Raw genomic sequence first — 23,053 nt, forward strand, 5'->3', positions numbered from 1 at the left:
TCTAAAGTTAGTCCTAAAGAAGCAGGGCCACTATTTACTTCTAAAACGATTCTTGGTATTGCCGAAGTTGATGATTAACCATGCTTAGTTCTAAAAAAGGAATCTAACAGATAACTTCAGTTTCAGGTAGGCTTTCATTCTTTATCCAAATGGAAAGGAAAATATTTTTCCCAATAGCTCCACTTTAATGCCAAAAGATACAAATGACTTTTTTTTTTTTTTTGCTATTTAGCAAGAATATTTACAGTTTAATACACCGTTATTTCTAAACAAAAGAAAAAATCTTTTCCTAATAATTAATTAATGCAAAGTTTCTGTCCAAATCAAGTAAATCAATCTTCAAGGACAATAAAAGAGCAATTTATGTAAGCCTGTACTTCTGTTTTATTTCCACGTGTAAGTACATTTTGAGTAAATTATTTAAACACAAAGCTTTAACAAATATTTCTAGGCAGAAATGTATTTCAGAATAAAAAGTAGTAACTAACACTTCTTCCCTATGGCTAACTCTAGTTTAGAGTCAGACTAATTGAGATAACAAAGGCTTTTTCCCTAAGAAACATCCATCGTACATTGTCTAGTTACTGAAGATCAGACTAGAATAACCACAGCCAAATGCACTCTTACATTTTGTTACAAAAGAGAATTAAGTTTCTAGGTAAAGCATATTTAAAACAAACAAAAACATTTTCGAAAGCAATATAGGTGAATTAGTTTCGAAAAAAATAATCATTAGCAACTTACTTTGTCAACAGGACTTGGTAATGGAGCATGGATGACACTGAAAAGTAAAATTTAGAATTTTTATCTAACTTCCTGACAACACAGGAAAAGAGTATGACAGTATGAGCATATTTTAAACCCCAAAGTTTTACACTTTCTTTCATTTAATAAAAAGAATGTGAATTATTTGTAATCCTTCATAAACATACAGAATTGTTGGAAAATAAGGTAATAAATACACAAACCTACCTTTTACACATCAATGTATTTCTAAACACAAATTCAAAATCCAAAACACATTAAATGCCCTTGCTGGATCTACTATTAATGAGGGCTATGATGAATTCTTTGGTTATAAGAACTAAACAGAAAAGAAGCACTCCTTAAACTATCCATTTTTTTTTAAACTATCCATTTAAAATTGTGTAACATGTAAATTAAGTTCTTTTAAAATTAAGTAGTCCTACATAGAAAGTCTTAAAAAGCAAAGCTCTACTGTAAAGAAGGTTCGAATTTGGAAATATGTTCTAGTGGAGTACAACTTTAGCAATCAAAACATAAGTATTATTCTTCTCTACCCAGCTACCTCACACACTTACAAGTTTATATGTAGTTATGAGGCTAAACTCAGTATATCACTTTGAAATTAAACATTAACACACTATCACTTGGTACTAATAACCCTTGTTGGCCTTGTATAAAAGAGGCAGTGTAGTAGAGAAGTTAAGCATGGAGCCAAAAGCCACACTGACTGGGTTCAAATTTTGGCTCTACTTAACCAGGTGTATAATCTTGAGCAAGTTATCTAAGCACTATAGGTCTCAGCTTCCTCATCCATAAAACGGGGATTACCATAAAACTAACCACATAGGATTACTCTTGAGTATTTTAGTGTGCTAATATAAATAAAAAGCTTAAAACAGCACCTTGATTTAACAGTACCTTACAATTAGACATAGTAGCACTTGATCACTACTACCACTGCCATAAGAACCGACAAGCTATGGAAGCCAGGGTTCCTTAAAATGCCCTGTAAGATACTGTAATGTGAGTGTGAGTGTGGAAGGGGGTCGTGGGGGTGGGCGGCTGGGAGCAGATGGAGCACAAATCAAGGCTGCCACTCAGGTCCCCTAGCAGTTGTTCCTCACTCCATATCCAAGAGGCCGATTGAGTCACAGTCAGCCTAATGGTTGAAAGGTAAAGGTTTTAGGTTCATCAGGTAAGTTGCTGATGAACTGATCTTGCAGGACTTAAAAACAGGAATGGCAATTCTGATTTCACTGTAGTAACTGTACAAACCCCTAAGAACAATTTCAACTCAATTAGTCACAGGACACTAAGATGCTGAATAAAATGTAATATTAGGTACTATTACCCACCTCCCTTCTGAGCCCCCAGAGTATGCTGTACAGACTCCCACGAAGAACATATTAATCCTCTGGTCTGCTCCTCTGATTTTACATCTGTGTTCTCAGGCACTCTGAACAATTCACCTCTGCACCTCTAGAAACCATACAAGGCCCTAACAAACGTGGTGCCTACTGAAAGTTTAAAAAGGTATATACAATTTTAGTTTTTCCTCTCTGCCCCATAAAAATGGAACAGATGTTTTAAATGTTAGTTTCTTTTTCTTGATTTTATACAAGTAATACATATTGACTATAGAAAACATGTAAAGTAAAGCATGAAGAAATATAAAAATTACCCAATGCCAAAGCAAAAACAACACCCAGTTGTGGATGTGACTGGTGATAGAAGCAAGGTCCGATGCTGTAAAGAGCAATTGGCATAGGAACCTGGAATATTAGGTCCATGATTCAAGGCAGATTGGAAGTGGTCAAACAGGAGATGGCAAGAGTGAATGCCAACATTCTAGGAATCAGTGAACTAAAATGGGCTGGAATGGGTGAATTTAACTCAGATGAGCATTATATCTACTACTGTGGGCAAGAATCCCTTAGAAGAAATGGAGTAGCCATCATAGTCAACAAAAGAGTCCGAAATGCAGTACTTGGATGCAATCTCAAAAACAACAGAATGATCTCTGTTCATTTCCAAGGCAAACCATTCAATATCACGGTAATCCAAGTCTATGCCCCGACCAGTAACGCTGAAGAAGCTGAAGTTGAATGGTTCTATGAAGACCTACAAGACCTTTTAGAACTAACACTCAAAAAAGATGTCCTTCTCATTATAGGGGACTGGAACACAAAAGTAGGAAGTCAAGAAACCCCCGGAGTAACAGGAAAATTGTTGGCCTTGGAGTACAGAATGAAGCAGGGCAAAGGCTATTAGAGTTCTGCCAAGAGCTCTATTTGCCAAGAGCTCTTATGCCAAGGTCATAGCAAACACCCTCTTCCAACAACACAAGAGAAGACTCTTCACATGGACATCACCAGATGGTCGACACCGAAATCAGATTGATTATATTCTTTGAAGCCAAAGATGGAGAAACTCTATACAGTCAGCAAAAACAAGACAAGGAGCTGACTGTGGCTCAGACCAGGAATTTCCTATTGCCAAATTCAGACTTAAATTGAAGAAAGTAGGGAAAACCACTGGAGCATTCAGGTATGACCTAAATCAAATCCTTGACGATTACACAGTGGAAGTGAGAAATAGATTTAAGGATCTAGATATGATAGACAGCGTGCCTGATGAACTATGGACAGAGATTCATGACATTATACAGTAGTTAGTGATCAAGACCATCCCCAAGAAAAAGAAATGCAAAAAGGCAATATGGTTGTCTGAGGAGGCCTTAAAATAGCTGTGAAAAGAAGAGAAGTGAAAGGCAAAGGAGAAAAGGAAAGATATACCCATCTGAATGCAGAGTTCCAAAGAATAGCAAGGAGAGATAAGAAAGCCTTCCTCAGGGATCAATGCAAAGAAATAAAGGAAAAAAACAGAATGAGAAAGACTAGAGATCTCTTCAAGAAAATTAGAGATACCAAGGGAACATTTCATGCAAAGATGGGCACAATAAAGTACAGAAATGGTAGGGACCTAACAGAAGCAGAAGGTATTAAAAAGTGGCGAGAATACACAGAAGAACTGTACAAAAAACATCTTCATGACCCAGATAATCACGATGGTGTGATCACTCACCTAGAGCCAGACATTCTGCAATGTGAAGTCAAGTCGGCCTTAGAAAGCATCACTACGAACAAAGCTAGTGGAGGTGATGGAATTCCAGTTGAGCTATTTCAAATCCTAAAAGATGATGCTGTGAAAGTGCTGCACCCAATATGTCAGCAAATTTGGAAAACTCAGGAGTGGCCACAGGACTGGAAAAGGTCAGTTTTCACTCCAATCCCAAAGAAAGGAAATGCCAAAGAATGCTCAAACTACCACATAATTGTACTCATCTCACACGCTAGTAAAGTAATGCTCAAAATTCTCCAAGCCAGGCTTTAGCAATACATGAACTGTTAACTTCCAGATGTTCAAGCTGGATTTAGAAAAGGCAGAGGAACCAGAAATCAAATTGTGAACATCTGCTGGATCATTGAAAAAGCCAGAGAGTTCCAGAAAAACATCTTTCTGCTTTATTAACTATGCCAAAGCCTTTGACTGTGTGGATCACAATAAACTGTGGAAAATTCTGAAAAAGATGGGAATACCGGACCACCTGACCTGCCTCTTGAGAAATCTGTATGCAGGTCAGGAAGCAACAGTTAGAACTGGACATGAAACAACAGACTGGTTCCAAATAGGAAAAGGAGTATGTCAAGGCTGTATATTGTCACCCTGCTTATTTAACTTATATGCAGAGTACATTATGAGAAACACTGGGCTGGAAGAAGCACAAGCTGGAATCAAGATTGTGGGGAGAAATATCAGTAACCTCAGATATGCAGATGATACCACCCTTATGGCAGAAAGTGAAGAGGAACTAAAAAGCCTCTTGATGAAAGTGAAAGAGGAGAGTGAAAAAGTTGGCTTAAGACTCAACATTCAGAAAACTAAGATCATGGCATCTGGTCCCCTCACTTCATGGCAAATAGATGGGGAAACAGTGGAAAGAGTGGCTGACTTTATTTTGGGGGGCTCCAAAATCACTGCAGATGGTGATTGCAGCCGTGAAATTAAAAGACGCTTATGACCAACCTAGACAAAAGTTATGACCAACCTAGACAGCATATTAAAAAGCAGAGACATTACTTTGCCAACAAAGGTCCATCTAGTCAAGGCTATGGTTTTTCCAGTAGTCATATATGGATGTGAGAGTTGGAATATAAAGAAAGCTGAGCGCCGAAGAACTGATGCTTTTGAAGTGTGGTTTTGGAGAAGACTCTTGAGAGTGCCTTGGACTGCAAGGAGATCCAACCAGTCTATCCTAAAGGAGATCAGTTCTGGGTGTTATTGTAAGGATTGATGTTGAAGCTGAAACTCCAATACTTTGGCCACCTGATGCAAAGAGCTGACTCACTGGAAAAGACCGTGATACTGGGAAAGATTGAGGGCAGGAGGAGAAGGGGACGACAGTAGCTTGAGATGGCTGGATGGCATCACCGACTCAATGGACATGAGTCTGGGCAGGCTCCAGGAGTTTGTGATGGACAGGGAAGCCTGGTGTGCTGCAGTTCATGGGGTCACAAGGAGTTGGACACGACTGAGCGACTGAACTGAACTGAACTGAACCCAATGCCAGGACCTGGATATATCTATATTGGGTAAGAATCCTTTTCTCTGTAGATATACACATACAAGGAAATGAACTTAATAAAGTCTAAACAGATGCAAATGGTATTAATGGAGGGTTTTTTTTAAAAAAATACAGTTTACTTAGTGACCCAAGAACAATATTTTCTGTTCTCATGAAAATCTCGTTAATAAACAGAATTCTAAAAATCTAGCAAAACATTCCATAAGATATATTTTGTACTTGACAAAAACTATCGTGGACAGATGTATTTCGTTTGAATTATGGAAAAAGTTGATATGCAACAAGAATTGTAGAAAAGAAAAACTATTATTTAGTGTCAAGGTGGTGGGATTGTAGGCAATTTCTCTGATTCTTATTATTGGAAAATTATTTGTGAAATATAATAAAAATCAAAGAAGAAAAAAGAATCAGCTTTTTGAAAATAATATATCCACTGAAAAACCTGAAAAAAATATTACATGCTATGTACATAATGTATCTTAAACTCCAAACAATCCGGCATACTTAAAAGCATCTTGATTGCTAAAAAAATGCTAGATTACAATAACAGAAACACTATTCATTGTGTGCTCATTCTGAATCAGGTATTACACCAAATGCTTTAAGTGTACAATCTTGCTTATTCCTCCTCAGAAAATTTCTGTTCAATAGGTGCCATTATTAACTTCATTTTTCAAATGAGAAAAGGGAGGCCTGATCAAGTCACAGAATAGGTGGAGTTGGGCTTTGAACCAGACTGTTTACTTCCACAGGCCATTCTGACCTTCCTGCAACTCTAGAGAATTGTCTGTTCAAAAGTTCATCTTCAGAAAGTCAGCTAGATTATGTACAATGAAACTGGCAGTAAAATTTTAAACGATGCAAACATTTAACCACATAAGAAAAACCAAACAAAGAGAAAGCAACAGCAACAAAGATGAAAAGCACTGGGGAAACAAGAGGATCAGGAACACAATTTACTAGTACAGACTTTGAAAAAATTCACATGCCCTACTGGATGGAACCTGAGAACAAAGATGACCCTTTAAAAAGGTGCTCAAAGCTTCTGAATCCATGAAAGAAAAATCTCATTAAACCCAAACATCAAGGTCTTTAAGAAGCCATTCTTAAGAAGTTATTAGTCAATTAACAGTCACTCTTATTTTAAAACCTTAACTCTTGACTAAGTCATATTAAAAACTTAGTCACATTAATGCTCCCAAAGTTAATTATATTTTAATAATTAAACTATAATTTAGAATAGGAAACAGATTACTGTTTTAAATTTAAAATGTTTTAAAATCTGTTTTCTTCAGATACCTAGAAGGTTAAAAACAAAAAAATGGTCATCTCTAACTGAAGCATAATATACAAGAATCCTAATGAAAGCACTATCACAGTAACAGGAGGACTTCTCTTTGCTTCCCTTCTCCTCCTCTCTCTCCTACTCAGCACTCTACTGTACCTTGACATCACTATTGCTCTCAACCTCCCACCCTTAGATAACCGCTTCTGCTTTTGTAGGGCAGAAAATACTTTGTTGGGGATAGAAATAAGCCTGTAGCATATTCAAGGTAATTAAAAAATGCTTAAGTCTAAAGGCTATTTAAGTCCCTTTAACACTTAACAATAATCTGTGAAAAGTACAAGATGAAAATGTATGTATGTTTATCTTTTAACGTCTGTATTTATGAGCAAAATTTCCCTCTCAAGTTTGTCTTTCTCTAAGTGACCTTTCCACTGCTTCATTTAAAAAAAGAAAAAAAAAACAACAACACAGAATTGGAAAATCCCTCCAAAAACTCCCACCAACATAGACTACTGTGTCAACATGCCCAAAGTCCTGTAAGACTATGATACTGGCATTAACTTCACAGGCAACCATAGTTTAAGAAGTCATATGACATGCAGATTAAAATGAATACAATTATCATTCATTAATAACTGGCATACTCCAAATAGTCTAAAAAACTAATTTTTCATCAAAATATACATTGTAAAGTTAATTTTGGAAACAAAATAACTGTGCTCTCTTATACATTATTTACTAGAATTATAACCAATGTGAAACTGAATTATATTAAACTGAAGTATATTATATTCCAAAAGCACTACATCAATTTTCTAACATTATTAGAATAATTCTGAAGTATTAACTGTCCAATATCATCTGGAATATTATTCATCAATGTAATTAATACAGAAACTTCATACCATTAAATTATACTCACTCTGAGCGGAGCCGGGCTTCCATACCATCGGGTAGAAAAAGTTTTATTGTGGAAACAATACACCCATGGGTAACTGGTTAAAACAAACAAATAACATGGATAAAATAATCGGTTAAACACAAACCTCTATACCTCTCGTATTTAAACACATATTTTATTCTTAAATATAACAACTTCTGGGAAAGAAAATAATTTTGTTGGTTTAACAGCAATATTCATTCCCTTGGAGAAACTTATTCCTATCCATATTGAATCACAACAAAAAAGGCAAAATCACATAAAATTGTCTTGAAAGTGTCCTAATCTCCAATGCTATAGCAATAATCAATAAAAAAGTCATTTGAGTATATGGAAATATTATACAAATGAGGGTGGGAGGGTTGCACTTTCTCCCCTATATGCCAGTATCAAACCTAAGTACAACTATTCCCCTAGTTTAAATCTGAGCCAGTCTTTACTCCTAAATCTCCTGTGCCCAACCTATAACTCCTGTCCATACCTCACAAAACTCTAAAATTCTGTATAATAACAGCTTGGACTTCTACAACTCTGCTATTTAGTATCAGAGCTGTTAGTGAGAACTCCAGTCTGAAATAACCAACTCAGTATTTAAAATTATGGTTTTGTTTTCTTGGTGGTTGTTCTTCTTCCACCTTCAAACATTTTTATGTAACACTACACCAGTCACTCAGTAGACAGTTGCTTTGCTTCTTCCTTCCTCCTTCTGAAGATTTCAAGAGATAAAACCTCTTAAAAGCAGTACTTAAACAGAATATCTCTTTATTTTACAGAAAAAATTATTTCCATAGTTTAAAAGTTGATTTTAAAAAATTCTTTATTCAGATATTATGTTCCTCAGAGTTCAAAGAGTTTATTTTTTATTTAGTTTAATAAATTCTAATTAAACACTAATGGAAGGATTAAAAAAAAAGCTAATGGAGGGACTTCCCTAGTAGTCCAGTGGCTAAGACTCTGTTTTTTTAGTGTAGGGGGGCTTGGATTTGATCCCTGGTCAGGGAACTAGATCCCACATGTTGCAACTAACATCCTGCACAGCCAAATAAATATTTAAAAATATTTTAAAAAAACCCAAAAGCTAAGGGAGGGTGATGAAGATATACTACATCATGATTATATTTGACCAACTGATGCAAAGAAATGACTCCTTAGAAAAGACCCTCATGCTGGGAAAGGTTGAAGGCAGGAGAAGGGGACGACAGAGGATGAGATGGTTGGATGGCATCACCGACTCGATGGACATGAGTTTGAGCAAGCTCCAGGAACTGGTGATGGACAGGAAGGCCTGATGTGCTGCAGTCCATGGGGTCACAAAAAGTCAGACATGACTGTGACTAAAAGGAACTGAATTTATTAGAGGAGTGGTGGACATGTGATTGTATACATTTGTCAAACTCAGTGAACTATACGTGTAAAATTGGTATTGTAAGTAAGTTACATCTCAGTAAAACCAACTTTATAGAGCTAATGCATTATGAGGGCAACTTGTTAACTGATCAGGTTCATGAACTGTGAAGATGGCATTATTAACACAAAATAATATGACTATGCTATCATCTGGAAATGCACAGTAAGCTTCAGAAATTTAGCATGGTTTACTCAATACTAATTTTAATAACTAATTTATTATATGTAAAGTGCTAGCTAGCACAGATTCAAGAATTATCTATGGTATGGAGCAGTCTTCTAAACTCTCTGGCGGCTGCTGCTGCTGCTAAATCAGTTCAGTCGTGTCCGACTCTTAGCGACCCCATAGACGGCAGCCCACCAGGCTCCGCTGTCCCTGGGATTCTCCAGGCAAGAACACTGGAGTGGGTTGCCATTTCCTTCTCCAGTGCGTGAAAGTGAAAAGTGAAAGGGAAGTCTCTCAGTCGTCTCCGACTTCTTAGCGACCCCATGGACCGCAGCCTACCAGGCTCCTCCACCCATGGGAATTTCCAGGCAAGAGTACTGGAGTGGGGTGCCACTGCCTTCTCCAAAACTCTCTGCCTAACATATAGCAATTACTGCTGTGAACTACTGACCTTCATTTCAGGCCCACCCGCTCATTTTGCTATTAGTACCATGTGTATATGTGTTAGTCACTTAGTCGTGTCCGACTCTTTGTGACTCCATGGACTGTAGCCCACCAGCCTCCTCTGTATATGGAATTCTCCAGGCAAGAATACCTGAGTGGATTGCTCTTTCCTTCTCCAGGAGATCTTCCTGACCCAGCGATTGAACCCAGGTCTCCAGCATTACAGGCAGATTCTTTACCATCCGAGGTATAGGGAAGTAGTTTCTATTGATACCATAATTAAGCTACACAAAACCAAGCTACCTGCATCTCCAAATTTCTTACTTTTCATAACCCCATGACTTCTACACAAGCTGTCCTCTGTCTATGATGTCCTTTATCCCCTTGCCTGCATAAGCAAAGGACATTTATCATCCAGGATCAGACTTTTTACTTCCTTCACTCAGTTCAGTTCAGGTCAGTCACTTACTCATGTCCGACTCTTTGCGACCCCATGAACTGCAGCATGCCAGGCCTCCCTGTCCATCACCAACTCCCGGAGTCTACCCAAACCCACATCCATTGAGTCAGTGATGACATCCAACCATCTCATCCTCTGTCAACCCCTTCTCCTCCTGCCCTCCATCTTCCCAGCATCAGGGTCTTTTCAAATGAATCAACTCTTGGCATCAAGTGGACAAAGTATTTGAGTTAGCTGTCCCCAGAGCCTCCTATTTCTGCTTATAAGACTAAACACACTGCACTGTGAATATGTACTATTTACACTACACAACCCTCTTTGGGGGCAGCAATAAATATTGTTTCTAGCTTTTTATATCTGATAATTAGCAGAATTATCTGCTACAAAAACAGTATTTAATAAATGCTTAATGAATATTTCAAAAAACTTATTCATACTGGGTTGGCCAAAAAGTACATCCTGGTTTTTCCGTAACATCGTATCAGTTAAGTTGACTTCAGTTGCTCAGTCATGTCCGACTCTTTGCGACTCCATGATTTGCAGCAGGCCAGACCTCCCTGTCCATCACCAACTCCCGGAGTTTACTCAAACTCATGCCCATCGAGTCGGTGATGCCATCCAGCCATCTCAAGCTACTGTCGTCCCCTTCTCCTCCTGCCCCCAATCCCTCCCAACATCAGGGTCTTTTCCAGTGAGTCAACTCTTCACATCAGGTGGCCAAAGTATTGGAGTTTCAGCTTCAGTGTCAGTCCTTCCAATGAACACCCAGGACTGATCTCCTTTAGGATGGACTGGTTGGATCTCCTTGCAGTCCAAGGCACTCTCAAGAGTCTTCTCCAAAACCACACTTCAAAAGCATCAATTTTTCGGTGCTCAGCTTTCTTCGCAGTCCAACGCTCACATCCACACCTGACCACTGGAAAAAGCATAGCCTTGACTAGACAGAACTTTGTTGGCAAAGTAATGTCTCTGCTTTTTAATATGCTGTCTAGGTTGGTCATAACTTTTGTCTAGGTTGGTCATAAGCGTCTTTTAATTTCACGGCTGCAATCACCATCTGCAGTGATTTTGGAGCCCCCCAAAATAAAGTCAGCCACTCTTTCCACTGTTTCCCCATCTATTTGCCATGAAGTGAGGGGACCAAATGCCATGATCTTAGTTTTCTGAATGTTGAGTCTTAAGCCAACTTTTTCACTCTCCTCTTTCACTTTCATCAAGAGGCTTTTTAGTTCCTCTTCACTTTCTGCCATAAGGGTGGTATCATCTGCATATCTGAGGTTACTGATATTTCTCCCCACAATCTTGATTCCAGCTTGTGCTTCTTCCAGCCCAGCATTTCTCATGATGTACTCTGCACATAAGTTAAATAAGCAGGGTGACAATATACAGCCTTGACATACTCCTTTTCCTATTTGGAACCAGTCTGTTGTTTCATGTCCAGTTCTAACTGTTGCTTCCTGACCTGCATACAGATTTCTCAAGAGGCAGGTCAGGTGGTCCGGTATTCCCATCTTTTTCAGAATTTTCCACAGTTTATTGTGATCCACACAGTCAAAGGCTTTGGCATAGTTAATAAAGCAGAAAGATGTTTTTCTGGAACTCTCTGGCTTTTTCAATGATCCAGCAGATGTTCACAATTTGATTTCTGGTTCCTCTGCCTTTTCTAAATCCAGCTTGAACATCTGGAAGTTAACAGTTCATGTATTGCTAAAGCCTGGCTTGGAGAATTTTGAGCATTACTTTACTAGCGTGTGAGATGAGTACAATTATGTGGTAGTTTGAGCATTCTTTGGCATTTCCTTTCTTTGGGATTGGAGTGAAAACTGACCTTTTCCAGTCCTGTGGCCACTCCTGAGTTTTCCAAATTTGCTGACATATTGGGTGCAGCACTTTCACAGCATCATCTTTTAGGATTTGAAATAGCTCAACTGGAATTCCATCACCTCCACTAGCTTTGTTCGTAGTGATGCTTTCTAAGGCCGACTTGACTTCACATTGCAGAATGTCTGGCTCTAGGTGAGTGATCACACCATCGTGATTATCTGGGTCATGAAGATCTTTTTTGTACTGTTCTTCTGTGTATTCTCGCCACTTTTTAATACCTTCTGCTTCTGTTAGGTCCATACCATTTCTGTCCTTTATCGAACCCATCTTTGCATGAAATGTTCCCTTGGTATCTCTAATTTTCTTGAAGAGATCTCTATCTAACCCAAATGAATTTTTTGGGCAACTCAATTTTTTGGTTTTCAATACTCAGGAGTAAAGGTATCATTACTTCAATACTCAGGGGAGAAGTACTGAAAGAGATACCTTCTCTTTCAATACTCAGGGGAGAAGATGAGCAGTGTTCATTTCCACTTGCAGAAAGCACGTAACTGCCTCCTTTTCTTGGCAGCAGACAGGGAAGGAATGAATTTATCCCAGCTTGTGGACTCCCCCAGAGACTTATTATAAACAGCCCACAACAGAGGAGCACAAAACAAGAAGACCCAGAAATACTGGCAATTTACCAATGTATTTAAATTGACAATAAATGTGTTTTTTGTTTTTTAAGGTGCAGAGAGTTACCTAAGGATTTCTTTTGCTCAAACATATTTTAATGAAGTCCAGCAACTGAAACAATGTACAAATTTTGTAAGGTGAACTAAGGGCTAATACTATCTGGGCAGTACAAGGTTGGTGCCCTATTGAAAGCAGTTAAAGATCATGTCTGACAAAGCTGACAGTTTAGTCTAGCCAATCCTGTTTTTGGAAAGGTTCTTATGTCAACTAGATAAACAAATGTATAGAAATGTTAGTTATCTTTTCAATCTGAAAAAAGCAAGTATTTAAAGCAACCAGACAAGAATGTTTTGTTCTAACACTTAAATTACTGAGTGTATATAGCAGCATTTCCCCTTCAGTCAGTCTCTCTCATCAGGAAGTTTCCATAAGCCTCTTATCCTTCTCCATCAGAGGGCAGACAGAATGAAAATCACAATCACAGAAAACTAACCAATCTGATCACATGGACCAAAGCCTTGTTAACTAAATGAAACTATGAGCCATGCTGGGCAGGGCCACCCAAGACAGACGGATCATGGTGGAGAGTTCTGACAAAACATGGTCCACTGGAGAAAGGAATGGTAAAACACTTCAGTATTCTTGCCTTGAGAACCCCATGAACAGTATGAAAAGGCAAAAAGACAGGACACTGAAAGATGAACTTTCCAGGTTGGTAGGTGCCCAGTATTCTACTGGAGATCAGTGGAGAAATAACTCCTGAAAGAATGGAGAGATGGAGCCAAAGCAAAAACAACACCCAGGTGTAAATGTGACTGGTGATGGAAGTAAAGTCCAATGCTGTAAAGAGCAATTCTGCATAGGAACCTGGAATGTTAGGTCCATGAAACAAGACAAACTGGAAGTGGTCAAACAGGAGATGGCAAGAGTGAATGCCAACATTCTAGGAATCAGTGAACTAAAATGGGCTGGAATGGGTGAATTTAACTCAGATGAGCATTATATCTACTACTGTGGGCAAGAATCCCTTAGAAGAAATGGAGTAGCCATCATAGTCAACAAAAGAGTCCGAAATGCAGTACTTGGATGCAATCTCAAAAACAACAGAATGATCTCTGTTCATTTCCAAGGCAAACCATTCAATATCACGGTAATCCAAGTCTATGCCCCGACCAGTAACGCTGAAGAAGCTGAAGTTGAATGGTTCTATGAAGACCTACAAGACCTTTTAGAACTAACACTCAAAAAAGATGTCCTTCTCATTATAGGGGACTGGAACACAAAAGTAGGAAGTCAAGAAACCCCCGGAGTAACAGGAAAATTGTTGGCCTTGGAGTACAGAATGAAGCAGGGCAAAGGCTATTAGAGTTCTGCCAAGAGCTCTATTTGCCAAGAGCTCTTATGCCAAGGTCATAGCAAACACCCTCTTCCAACAACACAAGAGAAGACTCTTCACATGGACATCACCAGATGGTCGACACCGAAATCAGATTGATTATATTCTTTGAAGCCAAAGATGGAGAAACTCTATACAGTCAGCAAAAACAAGACAAGGAGCTGACTGTGGCTCAGACCAGGAATTTCCTATTGCCAAATTCAGACTTAAATTGAAGAAAGTAGGGAAAACCACTGGAGCATTCAGGTATGACCTAAATCAAATCCTTGACGATTACACAGTGGAAGTGAGAAATAGATTTAAGGATCTAGATATGATAGACAGCGTGCCTGATGAACTATGGACAGAGATTCATGACATTATACAGTAGTTAGTGATCAAGACCATCCCCAAGAAAAAGAAATGCAAAAAGGCAATATGGTTGTCTGAGGAGGCCTTAAAATAGCTGTGAAAAGAAGAGAAGTGAAAGGCAAAGGAGAAAAGGAAAGATATACCCATTTGAATGCAGCGTTCCAAAGAATAGCAAGGAGAGATAAAGAAAGCCTTCCTCAGTGATTAACGCAAAGAAACAGGGGGAAACAACAGACTGGGAAAGACTAGAGATCTCTTCCAGAAAACCAGAGATACCAAGGGAACATTTCATGCAAAGATGGGCACAATAAAGTACAGAAATGGTATGGACCTAACAGAAGCAGAGAATATTAAGAACAGGTGGCAAGAATACACAGAAGAATTATACAAAAAAGATCTTCATGACCCAGATAATCACGATGGTGTGATTACTCACCCAAAGCCAGACAACCTGGAATGTGAAGTCAAGCAGGCCTTAGGAACCATCACTATGAACAAAACTAGCAGAAGTGATGGAATTCCAGTTGAGCTATTTCAAATCCTAAAAGATGATGCTGTGAAAGTGCTGCACTCAATATGCCAGCAAATTTGGAAAACTCAACAGTGGCCACCAGACTGGAAAAGGTCAGTTTTCATTCCAATCCCGAAGAAAGGCAATGCCAAAGAATGCTCAAACTACCGCACAATTGCACTCATCTCACACACTACCAAAGTAATGCTCAAAATTCTCCAAGCCAGGCTTCAGCAATACGTGAACTGTGAACTTCCAGATGTTCAAGCTGGATTTAGAAAAGGCAGAGGTACCAGAGATCAGCTGCAAACATCTGCTGGATCATCAAAAAAGCAAGAGAGGTCTTTGGCCATACCACCCTGAACGTGCCCGATCGCGTCCGAAAAAGCAAGAGAGTTCCAGAAAAACATCTATTTCTGCTTTATTGACTATGTCAAAGTCTTTGACTATGTGAATCCCAACAAACTGTGGAAAATTCTTCAATAGATAGGAATACCAGACCACCTGACCTGCCTCTTGAGAAATCCGTATGCAGGTCAGGAAGCAACAGTTAGAACTGGAAATGGAACAACAGACTGGTTCCAAATAGGAAAAGGAGTATGTCAAGGCTGTATATTGTCACCCTGCTTGTTTAACTTATATGCAGAGTACATTATGAGAAACGCTGGGCTGGAAGAAGCACAAGCTGGAATCAAGATTGTGGGGAGAAATATCAATAACCTCAGATATGCAGATGACACCACCCTTATGGCACAAAGTGAAGAAGAACTAAAGAGCCTCTTGATGAAAGAGAAAGATGAGAGTGAAAAAGTTGGCTTAAGACTCAACATTCAGAAAACTAAGATCATGGCATTTGGTCCCCTCACTTCATGGCAAATAGATGGGGAAACAGTGGAAAGAGTGGCTGACTTTATTTTGGGGGGCTCCAAAATCACTGCAGATGGTGATTGCAGCCATGAAATTAAAAGACGCTTATGACCAACCTAGACAAAAGTTATGACCAACCTAGACAGCATATTAAAAAGCAGAGACATTACTTTGCCAACAAAGGTCCATCTAGTCAAGGCTATGGTTTTTCCAGTAGTCATATATGGATGTGAGAGTTGGAATATAAAGAAAGCTGAGCGCCGAAGAATTGATGCTTTTGAAGTGTGGTTTTGGAGAAGACTCTTGAGAGTGCCTTGGACTGCAAGGAGATCCAACCAGTCCACCCTAAAGGAGATCAGTCCTGAATATTCATTGGAAGGAATGATGCTGAAGCTGAAACTCCAATACTTGACCACCTGATGCAAAGAGCTGACTCATTTGAAAAGACCCTGATGCTGGGTAGGACTGATGGCAGGAGGAGAAGGGGATGACAGAGGATGAGACAGTTGGATGGGATCACCGACTCAATGTTCAGGAGTCTGAGTAAGCTCTGGGAGTTGGTGATGAACAGGGAAGCCTGGTGTACTGCAGTCCATGGGTTGCTGAGTCAGACAAGACTGAGCAAGTAAACTGAACTGAACTGAACTGAACTGAACTGATAGCATCATTTCCTAAAATGGAGTGCTAGCAGATATACAAAAAAGGATTTGGGGGTCAGAAAAGTTTGGAAAATACTTGGTTAAGAGACACTGAAAGAGTTTTTATCTTTTTAAACCACAGTCTTTCTCAGAGCTTAATAGGCTTTGTGTCCATACTGAGCCTCTAAGGTAAGATGTACTTTTCAAACTTCTTTAACCATTGAGCATCCCCACTCCCTTTTTAGGAACACTGGAACTGGTAATGTGATATAACATACATGGTATACACAGTATTATGAAGAAACTACTTTGGGAAATGCTGCTGTAAAGCCTTCTATGAAGGACTTTAAAACAAACTGTCCTCTCAAAATTCATCCAAAAATTCATCCAGGACTATTACTGTCCTATTGCCATGAATCAAAGGGAAAATTAATGATAAGACACAACTGTAAAGTTTTTTGGGCAGGGTAATATGGCTGCAGGAACACTGCCATGCTAAATGTACACATGTATTGTAAGCTAAATGGAAAATTATCAGAAATGCTAAAACCTGAAAAACAGATGTGGTGAGGAAAACAAGGTGCATGCAAGAGAAAAATCCACAATTGCCTGCTGTAATTATGACATTTTATTACAAATTAGAATTAAGACTATACAACCTACCATTTACATGAGTTCTTTCTCTTTTATCTTATATAGATTATTTATTTTGCTTTTGAGTTAATATATTTACTTTATGATATACAGTCAGCTCCTTCTATTACCTCTTCACACATACACTACTTACAGGACCAACACTGACTTTGATGAGTTTAAAGACTCTTTATAATACTTGATTGGGAGACTGAAACTGCTGGGGGATACTGGAGTCTGGTTCTATTTCCTTTTCTGCATTGAGTAGGAAGGTCAATACTATACTCTACTGGAGTGGTTTGAAGGATCTCTTGAAACGATCAGCAGTAATAGGAAGTAAAAGCTCAAAAACCATTAAAAAAAAAAAAAAACCAAATGAGCCGTGTTAACATTTCCAGGTTGGGAAATTATTCATCTAATTGCATCTGACTGCACCCTAAGGAAACAGTGTCAGACTTTATTTTTTTGGGCTCCAAAATCACTGCAGATGGTGACTGCAGCCATGAAATTAAAAGATAGCTTACTCCTTGGAAGGAAAGTTATGACCAACCTAGATAGCATATTAAAAAGCAGAGACATTACTTTCCCAACAAAGGTCCGTCTGGTCAAGGCTATGGTTTCTCCAGTGGTCATGTATGGATGTGAGCGTTGGACTGTGAAGAAAGCTGAGCACCAAAAAATTGATGCTTTTGAAGTGTGGTTTTGGAGAAGACTCTTGAGAGTGCCTTGGACTGCAAGGAGATCCAACCAGTCCATCCTAAAGGAGATCAGTCCTGGGTGTTCATTGGAAGGACTGACACTGAAGCTGAAACTCCAATACTTTGGCCACCTGATGTGAAGAGTTGACTCACTGGAAAAGACCCTGATGTTGGGAGGGATTGGGGGCAGGAGAAGAAGGGGACGACAGAGGATGAGATGGCTGGATGGCATCACCGACTCGATGGGCATGAGTTTGAGTAAACTCTGGGAGTTGGTGATGGACAGAGAGGCTTGGCGTGCTGTGATTCATGGGGTCGTGAAGAGTCGGACACAACTGAGTGACTGAACTGAACTGAACTGAACTGAATATGAAAGTTACCAAATGTTCATTCTGGTAGTTTTTGCTACATAAAGCTTCTGATTCCAAGACTTTTTTTTTTAAAGATTAAAAAAGAGAGCTAGACAAGTACTCATCAGATTTTTTCTAAAATTTTTTTATTTTAAAAATTGAAGTATAGTTGAGTTACAATGTTGTCTTAGTTTCTGGTGTATAGCAAAGTGATTCAGCTATATAATTATATACATATTCTTTTTCATATTCTTTTCCATTATAGTTTATATAGGTTATCAAATATAGTATTGCAATATAATATGACGTTGTTGTCTATTTCATACACAGTAATTTGTATCTGCTAATACCAAACTGCTAATTTATCCCTTCAACATCCCTTTTCCCTTTTGGTAACCAAAAGTCTTTTTCCTGTGAGTCTGTTTCTGTTTCATGAATAAATTCATTTGTGTCATATTTTATTTTTTTAAATATATATTTATTTATTGTAATTGGAGGCTAGTTACTTTACAATATTGTAGTGGTGTGTCATATTTTAGATTCCACATACAAGTGATACCATGTGATATTTGTCTTTCTCTAGTGACATCTCATATGATAATCTCTAGTCCATCCATGTTACTACAAATGGCAGGATTTAATTCCTTTTAATGACTGAGTAGTATTCCACTGTGTATATATGCCACATCTTCTTTAGTCATCTATAAACGGTCATTTATATTGCTTCCAAGCCTTGGCTACTGTAAATAGTGTTGCTATGAACACTGGCATGCATATATCTTTTCAAATTATAACTTTTATCCAGATATAAAGTGGAGTGGGAGTGCTACATCCATATGACAACTGATTTTTTTAAGGAACTTTCATACTGTTTTCCATACTAGCTGCACAGATTTATATTCCCATCAACAGTGTAGCACAGTTCTCTTTTCTCCATACCCTCCCTAGCATTTGTTATTTATAAACTTTATAATGATGACCATTCTGACCACTGTAAGAGTTGTTTGCTTTTTTATAATTGAGTTGTATGAACTGTTTGTATATTTTGGAAATTAAGCCCTTGTCAGTAGAATCATTTGTAAATATTTTCTCCCAGTAATAGGCTGCCTTTCATTTATGGTTTTCTTTGCTGTGCAAAAACTTATAGGTTTGATTAGATTTCATCTGTTTATTTTGCTTTTATTTTTGCTTTTGCTATTGCCTTGGGAGACTGACCTAAAAAAACACGGGTACAATTTATGTCAGAGAATGTTTTGTCCATGTTCTCTTCTAGGAGTTTTATGGCAACATTTTATATTTAAGCCTTCGAGTCATGTGGAGTTTATTTTTGTGTATGGTGTGAGGGTGTGTTCTAACTTCATTGATTTACATGTGGCTGTCCAGCTTTCCAAACAACCTTTGCTGGAGAGACTGTCTTAAAATAAACTTTTTTTTGAATTGATATTCTATCACCCTCTCTTTATCTATCAGCTAGAGTTCAGTGATTAAAAAAAAAAGAAAGAAAAATTCTCTTTAACTATTTATTTATCTCAGTTATAATTCCTATAGTAAAGGTACCACAAATGCTTTCTTCTTTCTCTTTATCTGTTTTCAGAATGAGAAATGAGTTCCAGAGGTGACCAAATCTTTTTCTTTTTTAATATTGTAAGTTTATGGATTTAAACATATTGGATCTATTTCAATTTACTGCTTTATTTATTGTTTGATGCTCAAATTGACTAATCTTTGATCAGTCAGAATTCAATGTTAATTCTTGAGTCCTTCTAACAGAACCTCAGTAATCTTAGATAGTTCCACTGCTTTCTGATGTGACAAAAATCTTATAAATCCAATTTATACATTTCCTGCCTGTATTGCTGATCCCGTTCTTGATGCCAACTGTCTTGCTGTTCACACTGTTCGCTGAACCCAGGGGTCAGCCTCTTGGTGCTGGAGCTAAGAGGCTGGAAGAAGGCGTGAGGAGCCATAGGAACTGCAGACGCATTCCTTCTCTCCTGGCCGGCACTGCGGCCGTGACACAGCCTTTCTCCTGCTGATGCAGCAGCCATAACATAAGCATAATGTAGCCATAACGCAACCTCATATAACATAACCGTGCTATCATTCCAATGAAGCCCCCGTGCAGGGGCAGCCAGCGCTTTCATGGTGAAGCTCACACAGGCGTACCACACAAAGTAGCCCGTGACCAAGTGGGTACCTCATGATGCACATGTGCAGTGCTGTAAGTGATCTCAGCTGTTACACAGCCGTGCAAAGTCAATGTTTACAGAACATGGGGCGAGAGGGAGTGAGAGCATGGGGCGAGAGGGCCTGACTGGCGCCACCTTGTTCGCTTCCCACACTGCCCTGGACTCAGAGTCAGCGATCTCTCCCAGGAATCCTGTCCGACCTATTTATTTGATGGGAGGAATCCTTCTTATAGACATGTGGATTAATTTGCTACTTTATTTCTCTATCATACTTGGGAGTGATATTGCTTATTGGTTTATTTTTTTACTTGATTTGTTCTTTGGCTTTATCTGTTCACTCAATACTCACTGAAAACCTGCTGCCTACAAATGAGTACGCTGGGAATGACGGGAAAAACCAAGAAGACAATGACCAACTTCCTTGCCCTTGAGCAGATTTCAATTTATAATAGTTTGTAGAGAAAACTAGGAATATCTAACTACAAAGGGGGAAAAATTCACAAATGCTACAAGGCACTGATGGAATCTGAAATGGACAAGGGCAGAAGAAGGATTTATGAAGAAGGTAAAGAAAAAATAGAATTTCAAAAGCTTGAAATGAAAGGAAAGGCAGAAAGAATGGCATGAGCAAAGAAAAAGAAAACAAGAAGGATGTGAGAATTGAACAACTAAGGAGGGCACCTGGAGAAGAAAGGAGGTAAAAAATATACTTCAAGAATCTTTAGGGGCCAGACCCATGCTAAGCACACTATACATGCTAACTATTTATGATAAACCAGATAAATAGTTATTTTTATGTTCCATTTTACAGCTGAGGCAACTTAAAAAAGCTAAGGTAACCTGCTTGAGATCTCATCTATGGCGAATGGCAGCGCTAGGATTCAAAAGAATTTTTTCTTCCTCTTACCTCCAAGTAACACTGTTTAACATATATTAAGGGAAGTAATGGAAAAAATCAAAAGGTTGAATTGAGACCGCATTTTTGAGGGCCTCAAGTGTACAGTTAAGCATTTCAGACTTTCTTCTACAGCATGACACAGCCACTTAAGACTTCTAAAAGCAGGATAATGACATCAATAAAGCTGTAACAGAAGAATATTCTAGAGGCAGTGGGTTGGCAGAATATGGTGACCAGAAGTGGACAGCTACTGTAACACTCTAGGCTGGCATCTGGAAAAACAAGTAGAAGAAGGGAAAGGAGGCAAATGTCTAGATGACAAGTGCTGAAGGTAAAGAAGAGACAGGACTCAGAAAAGATATCAATATTCTGTTATAAAATGATAGAGCAAAAAGTGAAACTGGGAAGTTAGTATAATGATCTGGTTTGAAGGCAGAAATTAAGCTTTGTACGGAGCAATTATAAGGTGAAAGAAGGACATTTAAGAGGAACCAACCAAGCAAGAAGCTGGAAATACATGGACAGAACCAGGAAGTATAGAGTCACAGCAGACAACATGAGTAGGGAGTCTTAGGACTTGAGGATAAAGGAAAGTACATAAAATAGTTGCCAGAAACTTAATGGAGCAGAGTTCTTAAACCTAGCTGCCCAAAAGAACAACCCAAAGCTTTTTAGCACAGGTATGTTGAGGCCCCACACCTAACAAGTCTCCTTCTTAGGGCTGAAGGGTGGGATCCACATGTCTATAGCTTTACCAAGCTCTGCAGGTAATTCTGGTGCATACCCTGGGTTGAGAAGACATTTTTTAAATGAACAAAAGAAGACTGCCATGACATCAGAAAGAGTCTCTCAGTCAATCTGGCACATTCTTTGTTGAATCAGCTTTGTGTTTTCCCTAGAAGCTGTAAAGTGGAAGTGTGTAAAGCTTATGGTGAAAGTTTCCAAGAGCTAGACACAAGCAAGACAGCACAGCCCTAAATCAAGGAGTAGTCTAGAAGCTGGTGAGTATACCTCTGAAATGCCACTGGTGGGCTGCAAAGGCAGATGGGTAAAGAAGCCTGAGCAGAAGCTACTGAGAAAGAGAAGCACACTAGATGGCAAAAAAAAAAAGAAAAGATGGAACAAATAACTGGCAAGGGTTTCAGCGCCTTTAAATTCAAGCACCTGACCCTGAGGTAAGCACTTCACGTTCACTCTTTCAGTGTTCACAGTGATGGCTGGCCACAATGTGAACACTGAATATCATACCACAAGCCTTCAGATGGTTACAGTATCATGAATCCCACTTTATAAGATGAGGAAATTAAAGCTTAGACAGGTTAAGGAGAAGTAACTGACTCACAAAAGAATGAAAAGGGCAGCGAGTAACAAGAAGGTTGCCAATACCCCATCATCATATAAGCCTCCAGATTAGGAGGAAGGCTAATAAAATCTCAGCTGAGATAAGGTGGTAGAAAGAACTCTTGTAAAATGGCAGATAAAGATTTATGACACATTTTTAAACCTTACTCAACCAATATGTGCCAGCTTAAGCGGACAAGATTCTGCAACAGAGACAGCCATGCTGCCTGTTCTTGGACAGCTTACACGCTAGTGAAGGAGGCAAAGACTTGGAGTGGGTGAGCACAGTGTGCAACAGGGACATGGAAGGGCACCTTGTCCAGCCTACAAAAGTTTACAGGGGAAGGAAAAAATCACATGCAAGGGTTTGAAGGCCAGAAAAGACAAGATATAGTGTGGGGAGTAAAAGGAATTCAGAGCAACTGCAGCAGAAAACAAAAGGAAGATACCACTGACCTTACCCATAAAAGACCCTTTGCTCATAGGGGCTTAACCCAGGAACAGAAGTGGGTCAAATGGGACCTGGACTGAAGAGCTAACTGGAGTTAGTAATATATGTGAATTTTATAGAACTAAATGGTC

General features: G+C 38.8%; 1 protein-coding gene across 35 annotated transcripts in view; it reads right to left on the reverse strand.

Annotated features, from left to right (window-relative positions):
* LOC122682510 (sarcolemma associated protein) overlaps positions 1-23,053 on the reverse strand; it is a 149,721-nt gene that overhangs the window by 57,306 nt on the left and 69,362 nt on the right. For all 35 annotated transcript variants that reach the window (XM_043885296.1, XM_043885297.1, XM_043885285.1 and 32 more), the window contains exons 4-5: positions 7,603-7,675; positions 745-781 (exon numbers count right to left, since the gene is read on the reverse strand). In XM_043885296.1, coding sequence (XP_043741231.1) covers positions 745-781; positions 7,603-7,675 — 110 coding nt within the window. The remainder of the gene's footprint in view (positions 1-744; positions 782-7,602; positions 7,676-23,053) is intronic.

The sequence above is a fragment of the Cervus elaphus genome, chromosome 24 (assembly GCF_910594005.1).
Source record: "Cervus elaphus chromosome 24, mCerEla1.1, whole genome shotgun sequence".
Taxonomy (NCBI): domain Eukaryota; kingdom Metazoa; phylum Chordata; class Mammalia; order Artiodactyla; family Cervidae; genus Cervus; species Cervus elaphus.